Source organism: Balaenoptera musculus, chromosome 7, assembly GCF_009873245.2.
Source record: "Balaenoptera musculus isolate JJ_BM4_2016_0621 chromosome 7, mBalMus1.pri.v3, whole genome shotgun sequence".
NCBI lineage: Eukaryota > Metazoa > Chordata > Mammalia > Artiodactyla > Balaenopteridae > Balaenoptera > Balaenoptera musculus.
This window is the reverse complement of record NC_045791.1, coordinates 59,676,833-59,694,392: the sequence shown is the minus strand read 5'-3', so window position 1 is coordinate 59,694,392 and position 17,560 is coordinate 59,676,833. Positions and strand designations below refer to the sequence as shown.

The 17,560-nt window shown below is 37.2% G+C and overlaps 1 protein-coding gene across 4 annotated transcripts in view; it reads left to right on the top strand.

The window, feature by feature from the left end:
- CCDC141 (coiled-coil domain containing 141) overlaps nt 1-17,560 on the top strand; it is a 204,282-nt gene that overhangs the window by 40,682 nt on the left and 146,040 nt on the right. For all 4 annotated transcript variants that reach the window (XM_036858604.1, XM_036858605.1, XM_036858606.1 and 1 more), the window contains exons 3-5: nt 4,879-5,070; nt 8,441-8,549; nt 16,365-16,618. In XM_036858604.1, the coding sequence (XP_036714499.1) occupies nt 4,879-5,070; nt 8,441-8,549; nt 16,365-16,618 (555 nt within the window). The remainder of the gene's footprint in view (nt 1-4,878; nt 5,071-8,440; nt 8,550-16,364; nt 16,619-17,560) is intronic.

Sequence of the window (17,560 nt, the reverse complement as noted above, 5' to 3'; positions counted from 1 at the left end):
AAATTTTAAGATTTTTTGTTCTAGTTCTGTAAAAAGTGCCACTGGTAATTTGATAGGGATTACATTGAATCTGTAGATTGCTTTGGGTTGTATGGTCATTTTCACAATATTGATTCTTCCAATCCAAGAACATGGTATATCTCTCCATCTGTTGGTATCATCTTTAATTTCTTTCATCAGTGTCTTATAGTTTTCTGCATACAGGTCTTTTGTCTCCCTAGGTAGGTTTATTCCTAGGTATTTTATTCTTTTTGTTGCAATGGTATATGGGAGTGTTTCCTTAATTTCTCTTTCAGATTTTTCATCATTAGTGTATAGGAATGCAAAAGATTTCTGTGCATTAATTTTGTATCCTGCAACTTTACCAAATTCATTGATTAGCTCTAGTAGTTCTCTGGTAGCATCTTTAGGATTCTCTATGCATAGTATCATGTCATCTGCAAACACTGACAGTTTTACTTCTTCTTTTCCAATTTGTATTCATTTTATTTCTTTTTCTTCTCTGATTGCCATGGCTAAGACTTCCAAGACTGTGTTGAATAATAGTGGTGAGAGTGGACATCCTTGCCTTGTTCCTGATCTTAGAGGAAATATTTTCAGTTTTTCACCATTGAGAATGATGATTGCTGTGGGTTTGTCGTATATGGCCTTTATTATGTTGAGGTAGGTTCCCTCTATGCCCACTTTCTGGAGAGTTTTTATCATAAATCGGAGTTGAATTTTGTCAAAAGCTTTTTCTGCATCTATTGAGATGATCATATGGTTTTTATTCAGTTTGTTAATATGGTATATCACATTGATTGATTTGCGTATATTGAAGAATCCTTGCATCCCTGGGATAAATCCCACTTGAACATGGTGTATGATCCTTTTAATGTGTTGTTGGATTCTGTTTGCTAGTATTTTGTTGAAGATTTTTGCATCTATTTTCATCAGTGGTATTGGTCTATAATTTTCTTTTTTTGTAGTATCTTTGTCTGGTTTGGGTAATGGTGGCCTCATAGAATGAGTTTGGGAGTGTTCTTTCCTCTGTGATTTTTTGGAAGAGTTTGAGAAGGATGGGTGTTAGCTCTTCTCTAAATGTTTGATAGAATTCAACTGTGAAGCCATCTGGTCCTGGGCTTTTGTTTGTTGGAAGATTTTTAATCACAGTTTCAATTTCATTACTTGTGATTGGTCTGTTCATATTTTTATTTCTTCCTGGTTCAGTCTTGGAAGGTTATACCTTTGTAAGAATTTGTCCATTTCTTCCAGGTTGTCCATTTTATTGGCATAGAGTTGCTTGTCGTAGTCTCTTAGGATGCTTTGTATTTCTGCGGTGTCTGTTGTAACTTCTCCTTTTTCATTTCTAATTTTATTGATTTGAGTCCTCTCCCTCTTTTTCTTGATGAGTCTGGCTAATGGTTTATCAATTTTGTTTATCTTCTCAAAGAACCGGCTTTTAGTTTTATTGATCTTTGCTATTGTTTTCTTTATTTCTGCTCTGATCTTTATGATTTCTTTCCTTCTGCTAACTTTGGGTTGTGTTTGTTCTTCTTTCTCTAGTTCCTTTAGGTGTAAGGTTAGATTGTTTATTTGAGATTTTTCTTGTTTCTTGAGGTAGCCTTGTATAGGTATAAACTTCCCTCCTAGAACTGCTTTTGCTGCATCCCATAGGTTTTGGATCATCGTGTTTTCATTGTCATTTGTCTCTAGGTATTTTCTGATTTCCTCTTTGATTTCTTCAGTGATCTCTTGGTTATTTAGTAATGTATTGTTTAGCCTCCATGTGTTGATGTATTTTACGTTTTTTTCCCTATAATTCATTTCTAATCTCATAGTATTGTGGTGAGAAAAGATGCTTGATATGATTTCAATTTTCTTAAATTTACTGAGGCTTGATTTGTGACCCAAGATGTGATCTATCCTGGAGAATGTTCCGTGCACACTTGAGAAGAAAGTGTAATCTGTTTTTGGATGGAATGTCCTATAAATATCAGTTAAATCTATCTGGTCTATTGTGTCATTTAAAGCTTCTGTTTCCTTATTTATTTTCATTTTGGATGATCTGTCCATTGGTGTAAGTGAGGTGTTAAAGTCCCCCACTATTATTGTGTTACTGTCGATTTCCTCTTTTATAGCTGTTAGCAGTTGCCTTATGTATTGAGGTGCTCCTATGTTGGGTGCATAAATATTTAAAATGGTTATATCTTCTTCTTGGATTGATCCCTTGATCATTATGTAGTGTCCTTCCTTGTCTCTTGTAACATTCTTTATTTTAAAGTCTATTTTATCTGATATGAGGATTGCCACTCCAGCTTTCTTTTGATTTCCATTTGCATGGAATATCTTCTTTCATCCCCCACTTTCAGTCTGTATGTGCCCCTAGGTCTGAAGTGGGTCTCCTGTAGACAGCATATATATGGGTCTTGTTTTTGTATCCATTCAGCAAACCTGTGTCTTTTGGTTGGAGCATTTAATCCATTCACGTTTAAGGTAATTATCGATATGTATGTTCCTATGACCATTTTCTTCATTGTTTTGGGTTTGTTTTTGTAGGTCCTTTTCTTCTCTTGTGTTTCCCACTTAGAGAAGTTCCTTTAGCATTTGTTGTAGAGCTGGTTTGGTGGTGCTGAATTCTCTTAGCTTTTGCTTGTCTGTAAAGCTTTTGATTTCTCCATCGAATCTGAATGAGATCCTTGCCGCGTAGAGTAACCTTGGTTGTAGGTTCTTCCCTTTCATCACTTTAAGTATATCATGCCACTCCCTTCTGGCTTGCAGAGTTTGTGCTGAGAAATCAGCTGTTAACCTTATGGGAGTTCCTTTGTATGTTATTTGTCATTTTTCCCTTGCTGCTTTCAATAATTTTTCTTTGTCTTTAATTTTTGCCAGTTTGATTACTGTGTGTCTTGGTGTGTTTCTCCTTGGGTTTATCCTGTATGGGACTCTCTGCGCTTCCTGGACTTGGGTGGCTATTTCCTTTCCCATGTTAGGGATGTTTTCGACTATAATCTCTTCAAATATTTTCTCTGGTCCTTTCTCTCTCTCTTCTCCTTCTGGGACCCCTATAATGCGCATGTTGTTGAGTTTAATGTTGTCCCAGAGGTCTCTTAGGCTGTGTTCATTTCTTTTCATTCTTTTTTCTTTAGTCTGTTCCGCAGCAGTGAATTCCACCATTCTGTCTTCCAGGTCACTTATCCGTTCTTTTGCCTCAGTTATTCTGCTATTGATTCCTTCTAGTGTAGTTTTCATTTCAGTTATTGTATTGTTCATCTCTGTTTGTTTGTTCTTTAATTCTTTTAGGTCTTTGTTAAACCTTTCTTTCATCTTCTTGATCTTTGCCTCCATTCTTACTCCGAGGTCCTGGATCATCTTCACTATCATTATTCTGAATTCTTTTTCTGGAAGGTTGCCTATCTCCACTTCATTTAGTTGTTTTTCTGGGGTTTTATCTTTTTCCTTCATCTGGTATATAGCCCTCTGCCTTTTCATCTTGTCTACCTTTCTGTGAATGTGGTTTTTGTTCCACAGGCTGCAGGATTGTAGTTTTTCTTGCTTCTGCTGTCTGCCCTCTGGTGGTTGAGGCTATCTAAGAGGCTCTGATGGTGGTTAGAGCTCTAGAGTACCATTTTTTAATCACAGTGATTTTTGTTTTGATTTCTAATTTGTCTGAGATTAACATTTCTAATCCTCCTTTACTTTTTTGTCTTTGCCTGATATATTTCATCTCCTTATTTTCAAATGTTATGACTTTTCAGTTTATTTTCAAATGTTATGTCTTTTCAGTTATGTCTTTTCAAATGTTATGTCTTTTCAGTTTTTTTCAAATGTTATGTCTTTTCAGTTTAGTTTTATGGCTCCAGTAAACATAAATTAGTTGAATTTTTTCCCCTTAATCTGATAATGTTCGTCTTTTAATTGAAAAGTTAACATCCATTTTTTGGGTGTTAACTGATATTTAATCATTTTCCTATCATTATGTTTTGTTTTTTTGTGTGCCCAAATAAATGTGTTCTTATTTCTTTTGTTTTCTTTGTTGTATTTTGCATTATCACATGTTTAGTTTCCTTTTCTGTTGACATTTTAGAATTTATTCATATTGTTGTTAGTCTATTATATTTTAAAAGTGTGCCTTGATTTTGGTGCCAATATCAAGCACAAAACAGGATCTGTAGGATCATTCTCCTATCCCCAAATGAGACAATTATGGAAGCACATGTTGCCCTTCATCTTCCATATTTTGTTGAAACAATTTGTAGTGTTGGTTACAGATATTCTAATTTTTACATTATGACTATTCACTTTCAAGAATTTACTCATAAAGTTACACTAAGCTTCACAAATATATTAACAATAACAACTATTTAGAATAAATAATAAATTTTACTGGGTTCATTTCTCACAATAGTTTTTTCATGATTACTCCTTTCTAGATGTATTCCAGTTAGTTCTCCTTTTTTGAAATGTGAGGTCAACACAGTATTCTGTACCCCTGGGTATGTAGTTGTATTTTTTGTGGGGGGGGGCTGTGCCATGGCATGTGGGATCTTAGTTCCCCAACCAGGGATTGAACCCATGCCCCCTGCAGTGGAAGCATGGAGTCTTAACAACTGGACCACCAGGGAAGTCCCTGTAGTTGTATATTTTTGATAAATCTCTACAGTGTTTGAACAATGTTTAAATGTGGATGTCTTTAGCCTGGCCATGCTCCACAGTTCACCACAATCTCCGTTGCTCCCTCCTGCCTGCTTGATCTACCTGCCTGCACAGCAATTTGTGTTTATAAATTCTCTTCTAGACCTTCCTAGAGTGTATATAATTTCAAAAATCCAAATGTTTAAAATATGGTCCCAAGTTCTTACATTGAGTGACACTCTGCCTTTTCTTGCCTGGACTTAGGCTTTGGAAGACCGAGTATGGGAACTCCTGCAGGAAGCAGACAAGACGGCTCAAGAGAACAAGGATCAGAGCCAGGTCTATGATGCCATGGCCAAAACTCTGGGTGAAGCATGGGCAGCCCTGGTCTCCATGCTTGAGAGAAGGAGGGAGCTTCTCAGGTTGACCTCTGAATTTTTTGAAAATGCCTTGGAGGTTTGTGTTTAAAAAAACTTTTCCCTTCTCCACATCAGAGCACTCCTGAAAATCTTTTCTTTCTGCAAATAGACATTGTAGTCAGTTCAAGAAATGGTAGAATAACCAAGACATATACATTTAATTTTTAATTTTCAAAAAATAAAATTGTTAATATTTTAAATGTAGGCCTTCAAACAAAAACTAAGTACAGTTAATTAAAATTGATAAATATTAAGTAAAAATGGGATCTTTTACCCATAAGTCATTTTGATATATTTCCCTCTTTAGATAATAGTAATACAATTACTAAATCAAATAATTACCCCGATGATAGGATTACTAGGAAATGCTGGTCTAGCGTGTTCTTGTTAACTGAAAGTTGGAGGATACAATTTCTTCTACTGCTTATGAAAAGGAAATTGCAGAATATTCCATAGAATGTTTGACTTGTAAGCATAGTATATGATAGAGTACTTTCCTAAGGCATATAGTTGAGTTTCCATAGTTTGAGCTCCTTAAAATATAAGGGAAGGAAAAAGTCCTGGGCCTAAAGTTTTTTTGAGGAACCCAATTTCAAAATGTGAGACTCAAAGAACATTATCAAAAGAGGTGTTATATTTAGTGTAAGATACTTATTGGAAATTTCACTTTTAACTTCTCTGTCAAGTGACAGTACATTCATTTTGATGTGAAAGCACTGCTTCATTATGATAAAGCACTAGCTTTGAAAAATATGACATTTCCAAACTGAAAATTCGGGACTTAAATCCAAAATAATGAAGGAAAGAAGATTAGTAATAGAACATTAAAATTGAGGTAGACAATTTCATGCATCATGAACTCGTTTAAAAGTTAAAAGGAGGAGCAAAAATCTTATTTTAGCTTTCAAGGTTTGTTTTTCACAATTTGAACACTGAAGTCCAACTCACAGATCATCTCAGGGAAAAGTTCCACACACAGTTTTCTCTCCTGAAAAGAAATAAACCAAGCGAAATACACCTACAAGGGTCAAATTATAGATACATCTGATTCATTTCATCTTAGTAGGTGGGGTATAAGTATTAGTGCCCTTGAAATTCAGGTCATTTGAGCATAGGAAGTTATCTTTTTTTAAACATTGAGTCCAATATTTGTTTCTCACTGGGTAGGAGCATTAATACTAGCTGATTTTCTATATGATGAGAAATGACTTCCAGATACTACATGAAATAAAAGGAAGTATAAGTCAACCCGTAATTCAACCCAGCACTCTGATTCCTCATGAAAAGATGAAGTTTCATATATTATCCTCCTTCCAATTTTGTGGACTACTTCATACTTAGCTGATGGAAAACTCCTACGTGATTTTCCCTGCCCCTTGTGTATGCCAAAGCAATTTTCATTAGTATTAAAAAAAAAAGAATGAGGGTGAAATTAAGAATAGTGTCTTTGAAAAGTGTCCCCTTGTTGCCACTTCTATCCTGTACTAACTGCAGAAAGAAGAAAAGTAGGGAAAAGGAAATATCCCCGAGATAAGAGTTAATAGAACTTGAAGGAAGCTTTTTCTGAGTAAAGCATTGTTTATTTATTGGTTTGTTTTTTAAAAAGTGTCAAACCAGTTGAAATATAGGTATAAGTTACACAGTGACTCCAAAACTTCTTGTAGTGATCTACAGGGAAAACCAAACTACCTACCAGGGTTTTGTTTTATTCTTTTTCTTTGAAGTTTCTCTTCAAAGAATGTCTTTAAATTCAACTATTAGAAATAGAATGAATTAGAGATGTAAATGATATGTAGATAGGATCCACTTACTGAACTATGTGCACGCAGGAGTTCTTTAGAAATACAAAATGACTTCTTATTGCGTGGTTGATAGTACAAGATGACTTCAGGCTCACAGGCTTCTCAAACACTGTGCTTCAATTTAGAAACAGTGTCCCCAGGTGACAGTGGCTGGTGTCCATCTGCTGGTTCTAACAGGATGGTAGAAGCCTTCTCTGCATTTCAAAAGGGGATGTGCTCATCAGTTGCTCTCTCATCTTTTCAGGCCATTTATAACTGGATTTTATATGGCTATTGTAATAATCAAAATATAGTAAATCTTGTTAATCAAATAGTCACATAAAAATATTAAATATCACTAAATCCAAAGTTGAGAGTTTGGATAAAACTTGAAAAAAGGTGACAAGCACTGTGATAGGCTTCTGTGTCTTTCTCACTGATACTTCACCTTTATGAGTTTATTCTACACCTGATCCAAAGGTGAATGTGTTGATTTAAATGCTTTTATAAATGATAATAATTTCCTTTGAACCATAGTGCTAAAATAAACCAGTTATTTGTCTATTACTATGGATATACTGTACTAGCATAACCAAGTATATTTTGCCCTTTTCTAAAATTTGTATCTAAGGTTATTCCCCTGAGAATTTTGACATCACTTCAAGCATGTCCCTTTCATACTTCCTCTATGGAGAAACACAAAAAGAGAGACTGGTCATGTTCCTTACCACTTAGGGTGTCAAATTGCTCTTCCTTTTTTTCTTGAAACAGAGGAGAAATTTTCCATTTTTCATTCTTGCTACATCTAATTTCATTTTTATTTCTATAAAAGTACATAAATCATTGACAAAAATGCAAACAAAATTATAAGTTATAGATTTAAAAGCTAAAAGTTTACCACTCCTCACCTATCCCTAATCCTATTCATTCTCCTAAAGGTAACCCTTTGCTAGGTATCTTTTTGCACCACTCTCTGTACAAATATATGTATTTTTGCTTTGTATAAGAAATAGGATTACACATTACTTCTCAGCACTTGGGCTAAAATCAGGTGTAGAGATGGGATTAGACTATGTATTATTTTGAAACTTACATTTTTTAGTTCTAGGTCTAATTATAGAGAAAAAAATGAACTATATTTCCACCTCAAGTGGATTCTTAAGTTAAATTTACTAATAATTATGTAGGTTACTGGTTAACTAAACTTTTGTTGGTTTCTTTTAACAAACTTTCTGGTTGTTCTTTGAGAAACTGCTTTAGGATGTTGACAGTGGCTGTATTTGCATTATGGGACACAATAATTTTAGTTTAAAATTTCAATACACATTAGAACAGTAAACAAATTGGTTTATTTCAGCATAGATAACATATTTCCAGGTATGAAAAGAATGCAAAGGAAAGAGAAGAAAGTTCTTATCCCAGTACTTTGTAAACTGACTACATGCAAACACAGAACCTCATACAAACACGTGAGCCAGCACATGCTCACACAAACACACAGCTTATCACACAAGCACATACACAATCAGCTAGGCCATTAATTCATGAAAAATGTTTACAAATAACTAAAAGTGGCACAGTGTTTTTTAGTTTTTCATATGTCTTTCCCCTGCATTTCTGTTGTAGTTTGCCATTAAAATAGACCAAACGGAAGATTTCCTCCAGAACACTCAGGAATTTGAGAGTGCCGAGTCCTTGAAATCACTCCTTCAGCTTCATGAACATCATACCAAAGGCAAGAACTATCTCTTCCTCACATAAGCTTTTAAAGGTTTTAAAGCTGTTAATATGAGAATGCTCATGCATGACAGTATATTTTTAATTTATCTGATTATGTATACCTCAGCTTGTTCTAAGTAAGGTTAAATAAAGCTTTATTTCTGGTCATATTCTGCAAGAAAGAACTGGTTGTAAATGATTCTCAGGGCCGGTAGAGGAAGAGCCTCTGGGAGGTTCAGTTATGCAGTCTGCTAGATCTTAGTTCCTGAGGAGGAGCCATTTCCACCTCGCTCATCCTTACATATCCTCAGCATCTAGCGAGGTCTAGGCACTTGGTGTATCCTCATGAAATATTCTTTTTTTTATAAAGTTTTAATTAATTAATTAATTTTATTTGTTTATTTTTTTGGCTGCGTTGGGTCTTCATCGCTGCACACGGGCTTTCTCTAGTTGTGGCGAGCAGGGGCTACTCTTCGTTGCGGTGCGTGGGCTTCTCATTGCGGTGGCTTCTCTTGTTGCAGAGCACGGGCTCTAGGCACGTGGGCTTCAGTAGTTGTGGCACGTGGGCTCAGTAGTTGTGGCTTGTGGGCTCTAGAGCGCAGGCTCAGTAGTTGTGGTGCACGGGCTTAGTTGCTCCGCAGCATGTGGGATCTTCCCAGACCAGGGTTCAAACCCGTGTCCACTGCATTGGCAGTGGATTCTTAACCACTGCGCCACCAGGGAAACCCCTTATGAAATATTTCTTGATTGAATAAATGGTTGAATTCAGTGACTGTTCCTTCTAAGGATCAGGAAGTGAAGGTCACCCTTCCAATAACAGCTCTGAAGAAAGAAATTTTCTTTCACTATTGGAGTTTTTTAGAAAAAGGATTAGTGAACTTTTTCCAGATAAAAATCTAATAAAACACTATATAAAATTATTTTCAACTCCCCCCGAAACAACTGCAAAGATAGTCTAGTTGTTAACCAACAATTTGTATGCTGGGCCTTTTCCACCAGAATTTGGGCTGGACCAGAGCTGCAGTAGGAAAGGCATTTGTGGAAGACCACCTGTTTACTGTAGTCTTTTTCCGTGAAAGCAGATTAGATAAATAGATAGGAACAATCACTTCTTTTCTTCCTAATGGGTTCTTCCAATTATTACTGCCAAATAGAGCTGAGTACAAGTGATGGCTTCCTGAATTCATTTGTCTTAGTTCTAACTCACCTTCTAGCTTCCAAACCTGATCATGCTAGACAGGGACAAAAGGTGTTTTTAAAGCCACAAATAGATTGTGTTTATATCACCCTCCAAAGGACCCTAGATAGTAGATCATTATTTTTCTAAAACTCAAAGATTAAAGGACTCAATCTTTCCTGTGTAAATTTGTTGAGATCTGACTACATATATACCTATAATTTTAACAGATTACTGTTCTGTAGGACCTATCACTAACAGGGGTTATAAACAGCATCAAAAGTATCAGCATTAGAGCAGCGGCCTGCCCATTTTTATACAGCGGAAGTAATCTAGCTGGGCCCAAAGTGGGTAAACAGAAACACATGAAATTCCTCTTAGGAGACTGGAAAGTGACTTGAGTCCAGGCCTCTGAGATGGGTTCTGTGGCCTCAGTTCAATCTTCATCCCACCAACAAGATCATCACAAAGCAATTTCACCTCCAGAAACCTGACAGTGACTGATGCTTTTGGTGAAGAGGTTCAGTACTGAGGCAGTCACATGAAAGCATTTTCCAGAGGGACCAGAGGGGGAGGTTGTGGAAGTAGGGACTTTTCCATAAATATTTGGGGATGCAGCTGAAGCAGGGAATGCTTAAATGCTGTTGTTAATGTTGACTCCTTCAATTACTAGGATCTGTGACTCAGTGAGCCAGTTTTCATGGGGCACATGCTGCTCTGTCTGGAGGGCTTAGGCTACAGGGCCCTGGCATCCAGCTGATGGTGGGACCAATGCCCTGCCTTTCAGGGGAGTCCACGGGGCCTCCTCTTACTCTAGAAAGATGGATAACAGTGCTAGCCAAAGACAGGAAACATAGTTTATTTTTGTGATGACAAAATATTCTTCCATCCTGGTGGCATGTTTATCATGACATTTTTGTGTCCCTCTGTGTGATACGTGAAGCACAGGGATTGCAGGAGACTCTAGTCAGGATATTTGGCTCCCAATTCATATGCCCAAGGGTAGCTTCAAGGGCTTTGTTTTCATAATATGGGAGTCGGTGAAATTTATTAATCAGCTAATTCAGTGGAATATGATTAAGATTACCTGATTTGAAATACATATTCAAGAACAAAACTCTGATTTTCAGTTAAGGATGTCATTTCTGTCTTAGTTCATTTAGGATGCTCTAACAAAATACCACAGATTAGGCGGCTTATCAACAACAGAATTTTATTCCTCCCCGTTCTGGAGGCTGGATGTCTGAGATCGGGGTGCAATATGGTCCGGTGAGGGCCCTCTTCTGGGTTGCAGACTTCTCATTGTGTCCTCACATGGCAGAAGGGGTTAGGGAGCTCTGTGAGGTCTCTTTTATAAGAACACTAATCCCATTCATGAGGACTTCATCCTCATGACCTAGTCACCTCCCAAAGGCCCCACCTCCTAATGTCATCACATTGAGCATTAGGATTTCAACATATGAATTTTAGGGGGACACACATTCAGATCACAGCAATATCTATTATCTTTAAATTTGGAAATAAATTATAGCTTTTACTACAGCTAGCAATTATCATAAGTGTCTGAGATGTTGATCAGTGAGTAGCACAAAATGTGAATGTTAGGATAATGAAGGTTAATAATATGACTGGAAAAACTATAATCAAACTTATCCCTAATGTTCACGGTATTTCAATTTATGTCAAACTCTATACTTTTTTCTTCTTCAGGAATGCTTAGGCTATGTTGCATGTCAGAGACTTATTCTGTAGCATTTCAGAGATCAGAACCAGGATGAATGGGTTGAAGGTTTTACCCTCTGGGAAGTTACAGAATACGTTCATTCCCTCCACTATGAGACAGTCCTTGAAATAGTTGAAGACTAACGTGTCCTCTCTAGTCTTCTCTCCTTTGGGTGCAACATGCCTAGTTAATTAAAGTCTTTTCCAGCAAACATAGTTTCCAGACTACTTATCAGACTGGTTGCTTTCAATTCAACAACACATAATTAAACAATATTTTCTGAACCCGTGCCAGGTAAGAAAACCAGTCATGTGTGTTGAAAGAGTACATGACCCTTGTCCTCAGGAAGCCTACAATTTGATGGGGCATGTATACATTTATTGGTGAATTCTCTCTGTTCTTTCTGTGGGTCCCTCTCTTACACCACCGAGCACACTGTGTAGTAATAATTTATTGCCCTGCTCTTCATCACCAGATTATGAGACTCTGGAGGACTGGGATTATTACATCTCTGAATCTCCAAGGTTTAGAATAACATCCAACTCAAAGTATGTTTACTGAGTGTTATTTGTATATAATCCCAATTTAAAACTCAGTAGCAGATGCAAAATGAGCAATAAACAAGGTACTACAGGGACATTAAGGAGGAGAAAATTGGTTCTAAGCCCTGAAGAATCACAATTGCACCTTCCAGTTTTCCAATGGCCTTCTTAAAATGAACATAGTGCCTAAGAAGCTTCCTCACAGGAATAATCATATTATTACTTCCTTTTTCTTAGATGTTCTATGTATATTTTAAATGCAGCTGAGATATAGGTACTTTGGGGTCTATTATACTATTTTCTCTATGTTTGTGTATATTTTAAAATACCCATGAATGAGTTTAAGAAATACCATCTCAAAAAAAAAAAAAAAAAAAGAAATACCATCTCATTGAGTAATATTTGGAATATTTAAAAATGTATTTGGAAGAAATAGCACCCATGTTCCCAGCATCAAAATGTGACCTTGATGCTTTTTAGAAAATACTCATTTGGAAAGGTTATTTAGAAAGCTATAAATTCACTTTGACTTGTGTACATCCCTCATTTATCCATCTTAAGTTTGTTATTTATACTTAATATTGATGACAAACTGTAAAGTTATTAATATAAAGTATACTTTAATATTATTTTTTTGATATAATTACAATTAAAACAGTTAAACAACAAAAATTTATTGACTATTTACTAGCCTTACATCACAAGGTATTATGTCATAAGTAGGGTTTGTATATGGAGAAAAATACAATCATTAAAATAAATGCACTGTAGAGATTTTGTATTTCTTGAAGTTCATGATATATCTAGATAGTTTACCCTTGAGGAAAAATACATCACTTTGCACGATCAACTGATGGAATAAATAGCTAGGAAAGCATAACCAGTAAAAAAAAAAAAAAAAAAGAGAGATATAAGAAGCTGACAGAGGAAACTTAGAGAACAATTGATACACTTTAAGCACCACTGTAGTAGCAGGTAACAGACTGACCATAGGCGGGGTGCATTTTTACACGTTAACTTGGGCTCAGGAGGCTGCATGCCTGGTGGTACCATGGTGGTGGTTATACCATTTTGGCAAAAGTTGAAACAGAAAACCAGAAAAAGTTTGCAAATGGAAATTTTGGCTAATTATATGTATTTTGTGGGGACTAGAACAGGTTGGCCTGATCCATTTTCAGTCTGCAATACCCTGAGCATGGAAAGCTGTGCTTCCCTCTTTCATTTGAAAAGTCTATTGTGGAAGAGGTAGTTAATGAAAGGAAGAAAAGAAGTACTACGTGGAAACCCCGCCACCTGCCCATACTTCCCGTGTGTGTGTGTGTGTGTGTGTGTGCGTGCACATGCGTGTGTGTGTGTGTGTATGTATGTATGTAACTGTTCACAATATCATAACATATTCTTTTTTTTTTTTAATCAGTCATCAATTTTATACACATCACTGTATACATGTCAATCCCAATCGCCCAATTCAGCATATCACCATCCCCACCCCACCGCAGTTTTCCCCCCTTGGTGTCCATACGTTTGTTCTCTACATCTGTGTCTCAACTTCTGCTCGCAACCCGGTTCATCTGTACCATTTTTCTAGGTTCCACATATGTGCGTTAATATACGACATTTGTTTTTCTCTTTCTGACTTACTTCACTCTGTATGACACTCTCTAGATCCATCCACGTCTCAACAAATGACTCAATTTCTTTCCTTTTTATGGCTGAGTAATATTCCATTGTATATATGTACCACAACTTCTTTATCCGTTCATCTGTTGATGGGCATTTAGGTTGCTTCCACAATATCATAACACATTCTTGAATGTAAAGGAAATATGTATACCTACATATGGAGAATCAGTTATACTGATGATTACATTAAGACTCTACAAATCAAAACTCTTCAGTTTGATAGCCAAGGACTTCTATAGCTTGTTTTCACCTCATTTTCAAGTTATTTCTTTCCCTTCCACATAAGAATTTTTTCTAGACAGATAGGTTTTTTCTGCCTCTGTCCCTCTCATCTTGTTCATGTTTGTTTCCACTTCTCCTTTTAAGAGATTTACTTTAATTTGAATGCTCTCCCTGACTTTTCTTCTTCTGCTTGACTTATCCCATTCCCTGTCCTGCTTCCAAGAATATGGTTGTTTTTGTTGTTTGTTTTTTTGTATTATTAATCCTCAATCAAATTGCTCAGTGCACCTAACCACACCTTTCTTACTCTGAGCAGATAGCGCCATCTAATACTTTATTGGACAGATCTAGGTCATATGGCATGAACTGTTTGAAATTCTTTCCTTTTTATCTCAAAATATCTCTTTACAGCATCTTCCCTTATCTCAGTCTCTATTCATCTCTCAAAACAGGTGTCAGTTTAAAGAGACAATCAACCCAAATACCACAGTCATTGCTGTGTTGTTTAACTGTCAGATGCTAGAATGCTAAAGAGAGTGCCACAGCGCAGTGGGAAGAACACTGAGCTACTAACCAGAATGCATGGCTTTTAGCACTGATAAGTCCATTTCTAATAGTGTGACATACTTATTTTCTGGGTGTTCTTCATAGTTCTCCCATCTAAAAACAAAAAGCAGTGTATTCAACCCTGCTGATAGTCTATCCTTTTTTTTCTTCTGACAACAAATGTCTCAAAGATTGTCCTTTCCTGTTGATTTCACTTCATCACTGCCTTCCCACTTCTCAACCTGGTAACTTGGCTTCTGTTTCTATCACTTACCTGTCACAAAACCCCAAGTCTTCCCAACATCTCTTTTTTTACATCTCTGGCAGACTGCTGATCTCTCGCACCTATAGTTCTAATTCTTCCCCCTCTTTTAATACATTTGATTTCATTCTAGCATATACAAAATTATCGACTATCTCCCTTGTGCCAGTCACTGTGCTAGCGCTGAGGATACTGTCACCGTCCTTGTCCTCATATTTGCATTGGAGCCTAGTGGCAAAGACAGATTTTAGTCAGCTAACCCAATGCATAAATGTAGAACTATAGCTGTGATAACAGCTGTGAATGAGAGGAACATCATGCTATGAGAACACTTAATAGGAGGATTTGGTCCAGTCTGCTTTGTCCTTTGAGGAATTGACAATTGACTAAGACCTGAAGTATGAGTAGAATAAAGGTGGAGAAGGAATGTGTTGAGGAGAATGGTATCCCTGGCAGAGAACGTAGTAAAAAGTTCTGGGGCAACAAGGAGTATACCATGTGTGAGGTATTTAAAGAAGATATGGATGGAGGTAAAGAGACTGAGACAATCTGAAAGGGAAAATAGGGACCAGACCATGCCAGAACTGAAATCATGTTAAGGGGTCTGTCCTTAATTCTAAGATACTGGGAAGCCATTGGGGTGTGTGTGTGTGTGTGTGTGTGTGTGTGTGTGAGAGAGAGAGAGAGAGAGAGAGTGTTCAGAAATGATCTTTCTAATATATGGAGAATGGATGAAATGGATTGGAGAGGAGATGCAATTAAGAGGTGGCTGCACAAATCCAGGAAACAGATGACGTTTTCTGGCTTGTGGGGAATGGATAGTTTCCCAAGGGCTCTTCCAGTGGATCCCCAAGTGAGGTTGGGGATCCTCAAAGTGCTACTCTCAACTCCCCCGTCTATACTCTCTCCCTTGGTAGTCCTTCAGTTTTCAGGCTTAAGCTCCCGTTTCTACCAGATGTTGCCCACACCAGTAATGCTGTCTACTCCAGAGAGCGCACACCGGTGGCCCATTTGCCAGAGAGCCATGTTTTGTTGATCCTTCAGTATTTTTTAATTTAAAAAATACCAATTACAAAACATTTAAAAACCAGAAGCTTTCGCATAAAAATCCGTGTTTATAATTCTTTAGAAATTGGAAGCCCCATCAACACTGACCCTGTATTCCCTCATGTCCACAATTGGTCAGCACTGGGTGACAGCAGATCCTGTGAGACTGGGCATGTATTTTCCACTTTGCCATAGTCCCTGACGTCTGGGTACCTGGCCTGCATATTCACTGAGCTTTTGTTTGGTTACTGCAGGCATTAGCCTTTAAACCTCAGATTTAGTCCAGTCACCTCAGGATGTAGAGCGCTACAAGGAGAGTAGGCACCTTAACCAGCATATCACCACTAAAAACCAACTGAACCAGTGCCCAAATCTCACAGTCTTTCCACTCCCCTGTACTGACTTATGCCATCACTGAACTTCAGCATCCTACCATCTGGCAGTTAGCACCGTAGCAGTTGTTAGGGCAAGGTATTTGACCAGTTGTATTGGAGGCATTTTATGTTTACACATTTGAATTCCTTATTTTTAATAGAAGGTTACATATATTTTAAATTATATGATGAGTCCAAATATTACTATATAAAAACTTGCTCATATCACTATTCTTTTTTCTAATTTTCTTCTAGAACTCTTAGAACGATCTCTAGCCCTTTTAAACAAAAGTCAACAACTCACTGACTTCATAGAAAAAATCAAGTGTGATGGACCTAATGTGAATCCCGAGATGATTCAGGGAGCTCAAAACAGCTGCCTGAAGATTGACAGTCTTCTTGAACTTCTCCAAGACAGGAGACGGCAATTAGACAAGTACCTGAAGCAACAGCAGCAGGAATTGAGTCAGGTTCTGCAGATATGTCAGTGGGACCAACAAGAAAGTCAGGTAACCCAAAGGGGCACTGATGGTGTCCTGACCTTGTCTAATGAAGTTTGCTTGTTATGTGGATGAGCCATTTCCTGGGGCAGCTTTTCAGTCATCATGGTCAAATCTTTTGGTCTTTGATTCAGACTACCAAGTTGTTTTCCCAAGCAAGTAATATAAAAACAAAGATTTTATTTCTTCTCATTATAATACTGATTTTTTAAATGGGAGAATACCCGCTAGCAGTTTTGAAAATGGCTAGGTTCTATTGTTGGATTCTCTTTGATGCTTCTGTCCAGGTCACTACCTTTAGTTACATTTCTTTGAAATTCTGAAAAGTTCATTGCAATTTTCTTGAATGTTGGGGAGGCATGATGCTGCTAAGGCCAGTGAAAAAGTCTGTCAGCCCGAAATAGAGATAATGTTCTTAGAAGAGTAGCCTGACACCAATGAAGAAATATGACCTTGGCCTATGTCTGGATGCTCAGTGGTTAGAGGGCTTTGGGGTGGGAGGTTGATGAGTTTGCAGGCTTGTTAGAGCTCATTATTCAGACTGCAGGCCCAGCTCTGGTCAGTTGTCAATGTGCTTGCTACGCGTTCCTTGTGTCCCAATCACTTGAGAGTAAGAGTGGATAGAACTCTCTTTGCAAACCCCCAACTCAAATAGGTAGGATATTTATGGCTATATTTATAACTGCCCCAAGCCCATTCTTTAATCTGTACAGATTAACTGGAGGGAATTTTCAGAGAGAAATGAGGTGGAAGGACATCTGGTCTGGATGCATAGGAAAGTGATCTCTTCATATATTTTATATTATTACTCTGATCCGAACTGGAAAGATAGACATACAGCTGGTAGCAAATATGAGTCCAGGAGAAACTGGTTCTTTCAAGCTGGAAAAATGAGGATTTAAATGATTAACCTTTCAACTTATACTTATTGAGTACCTACTATGTACCCAG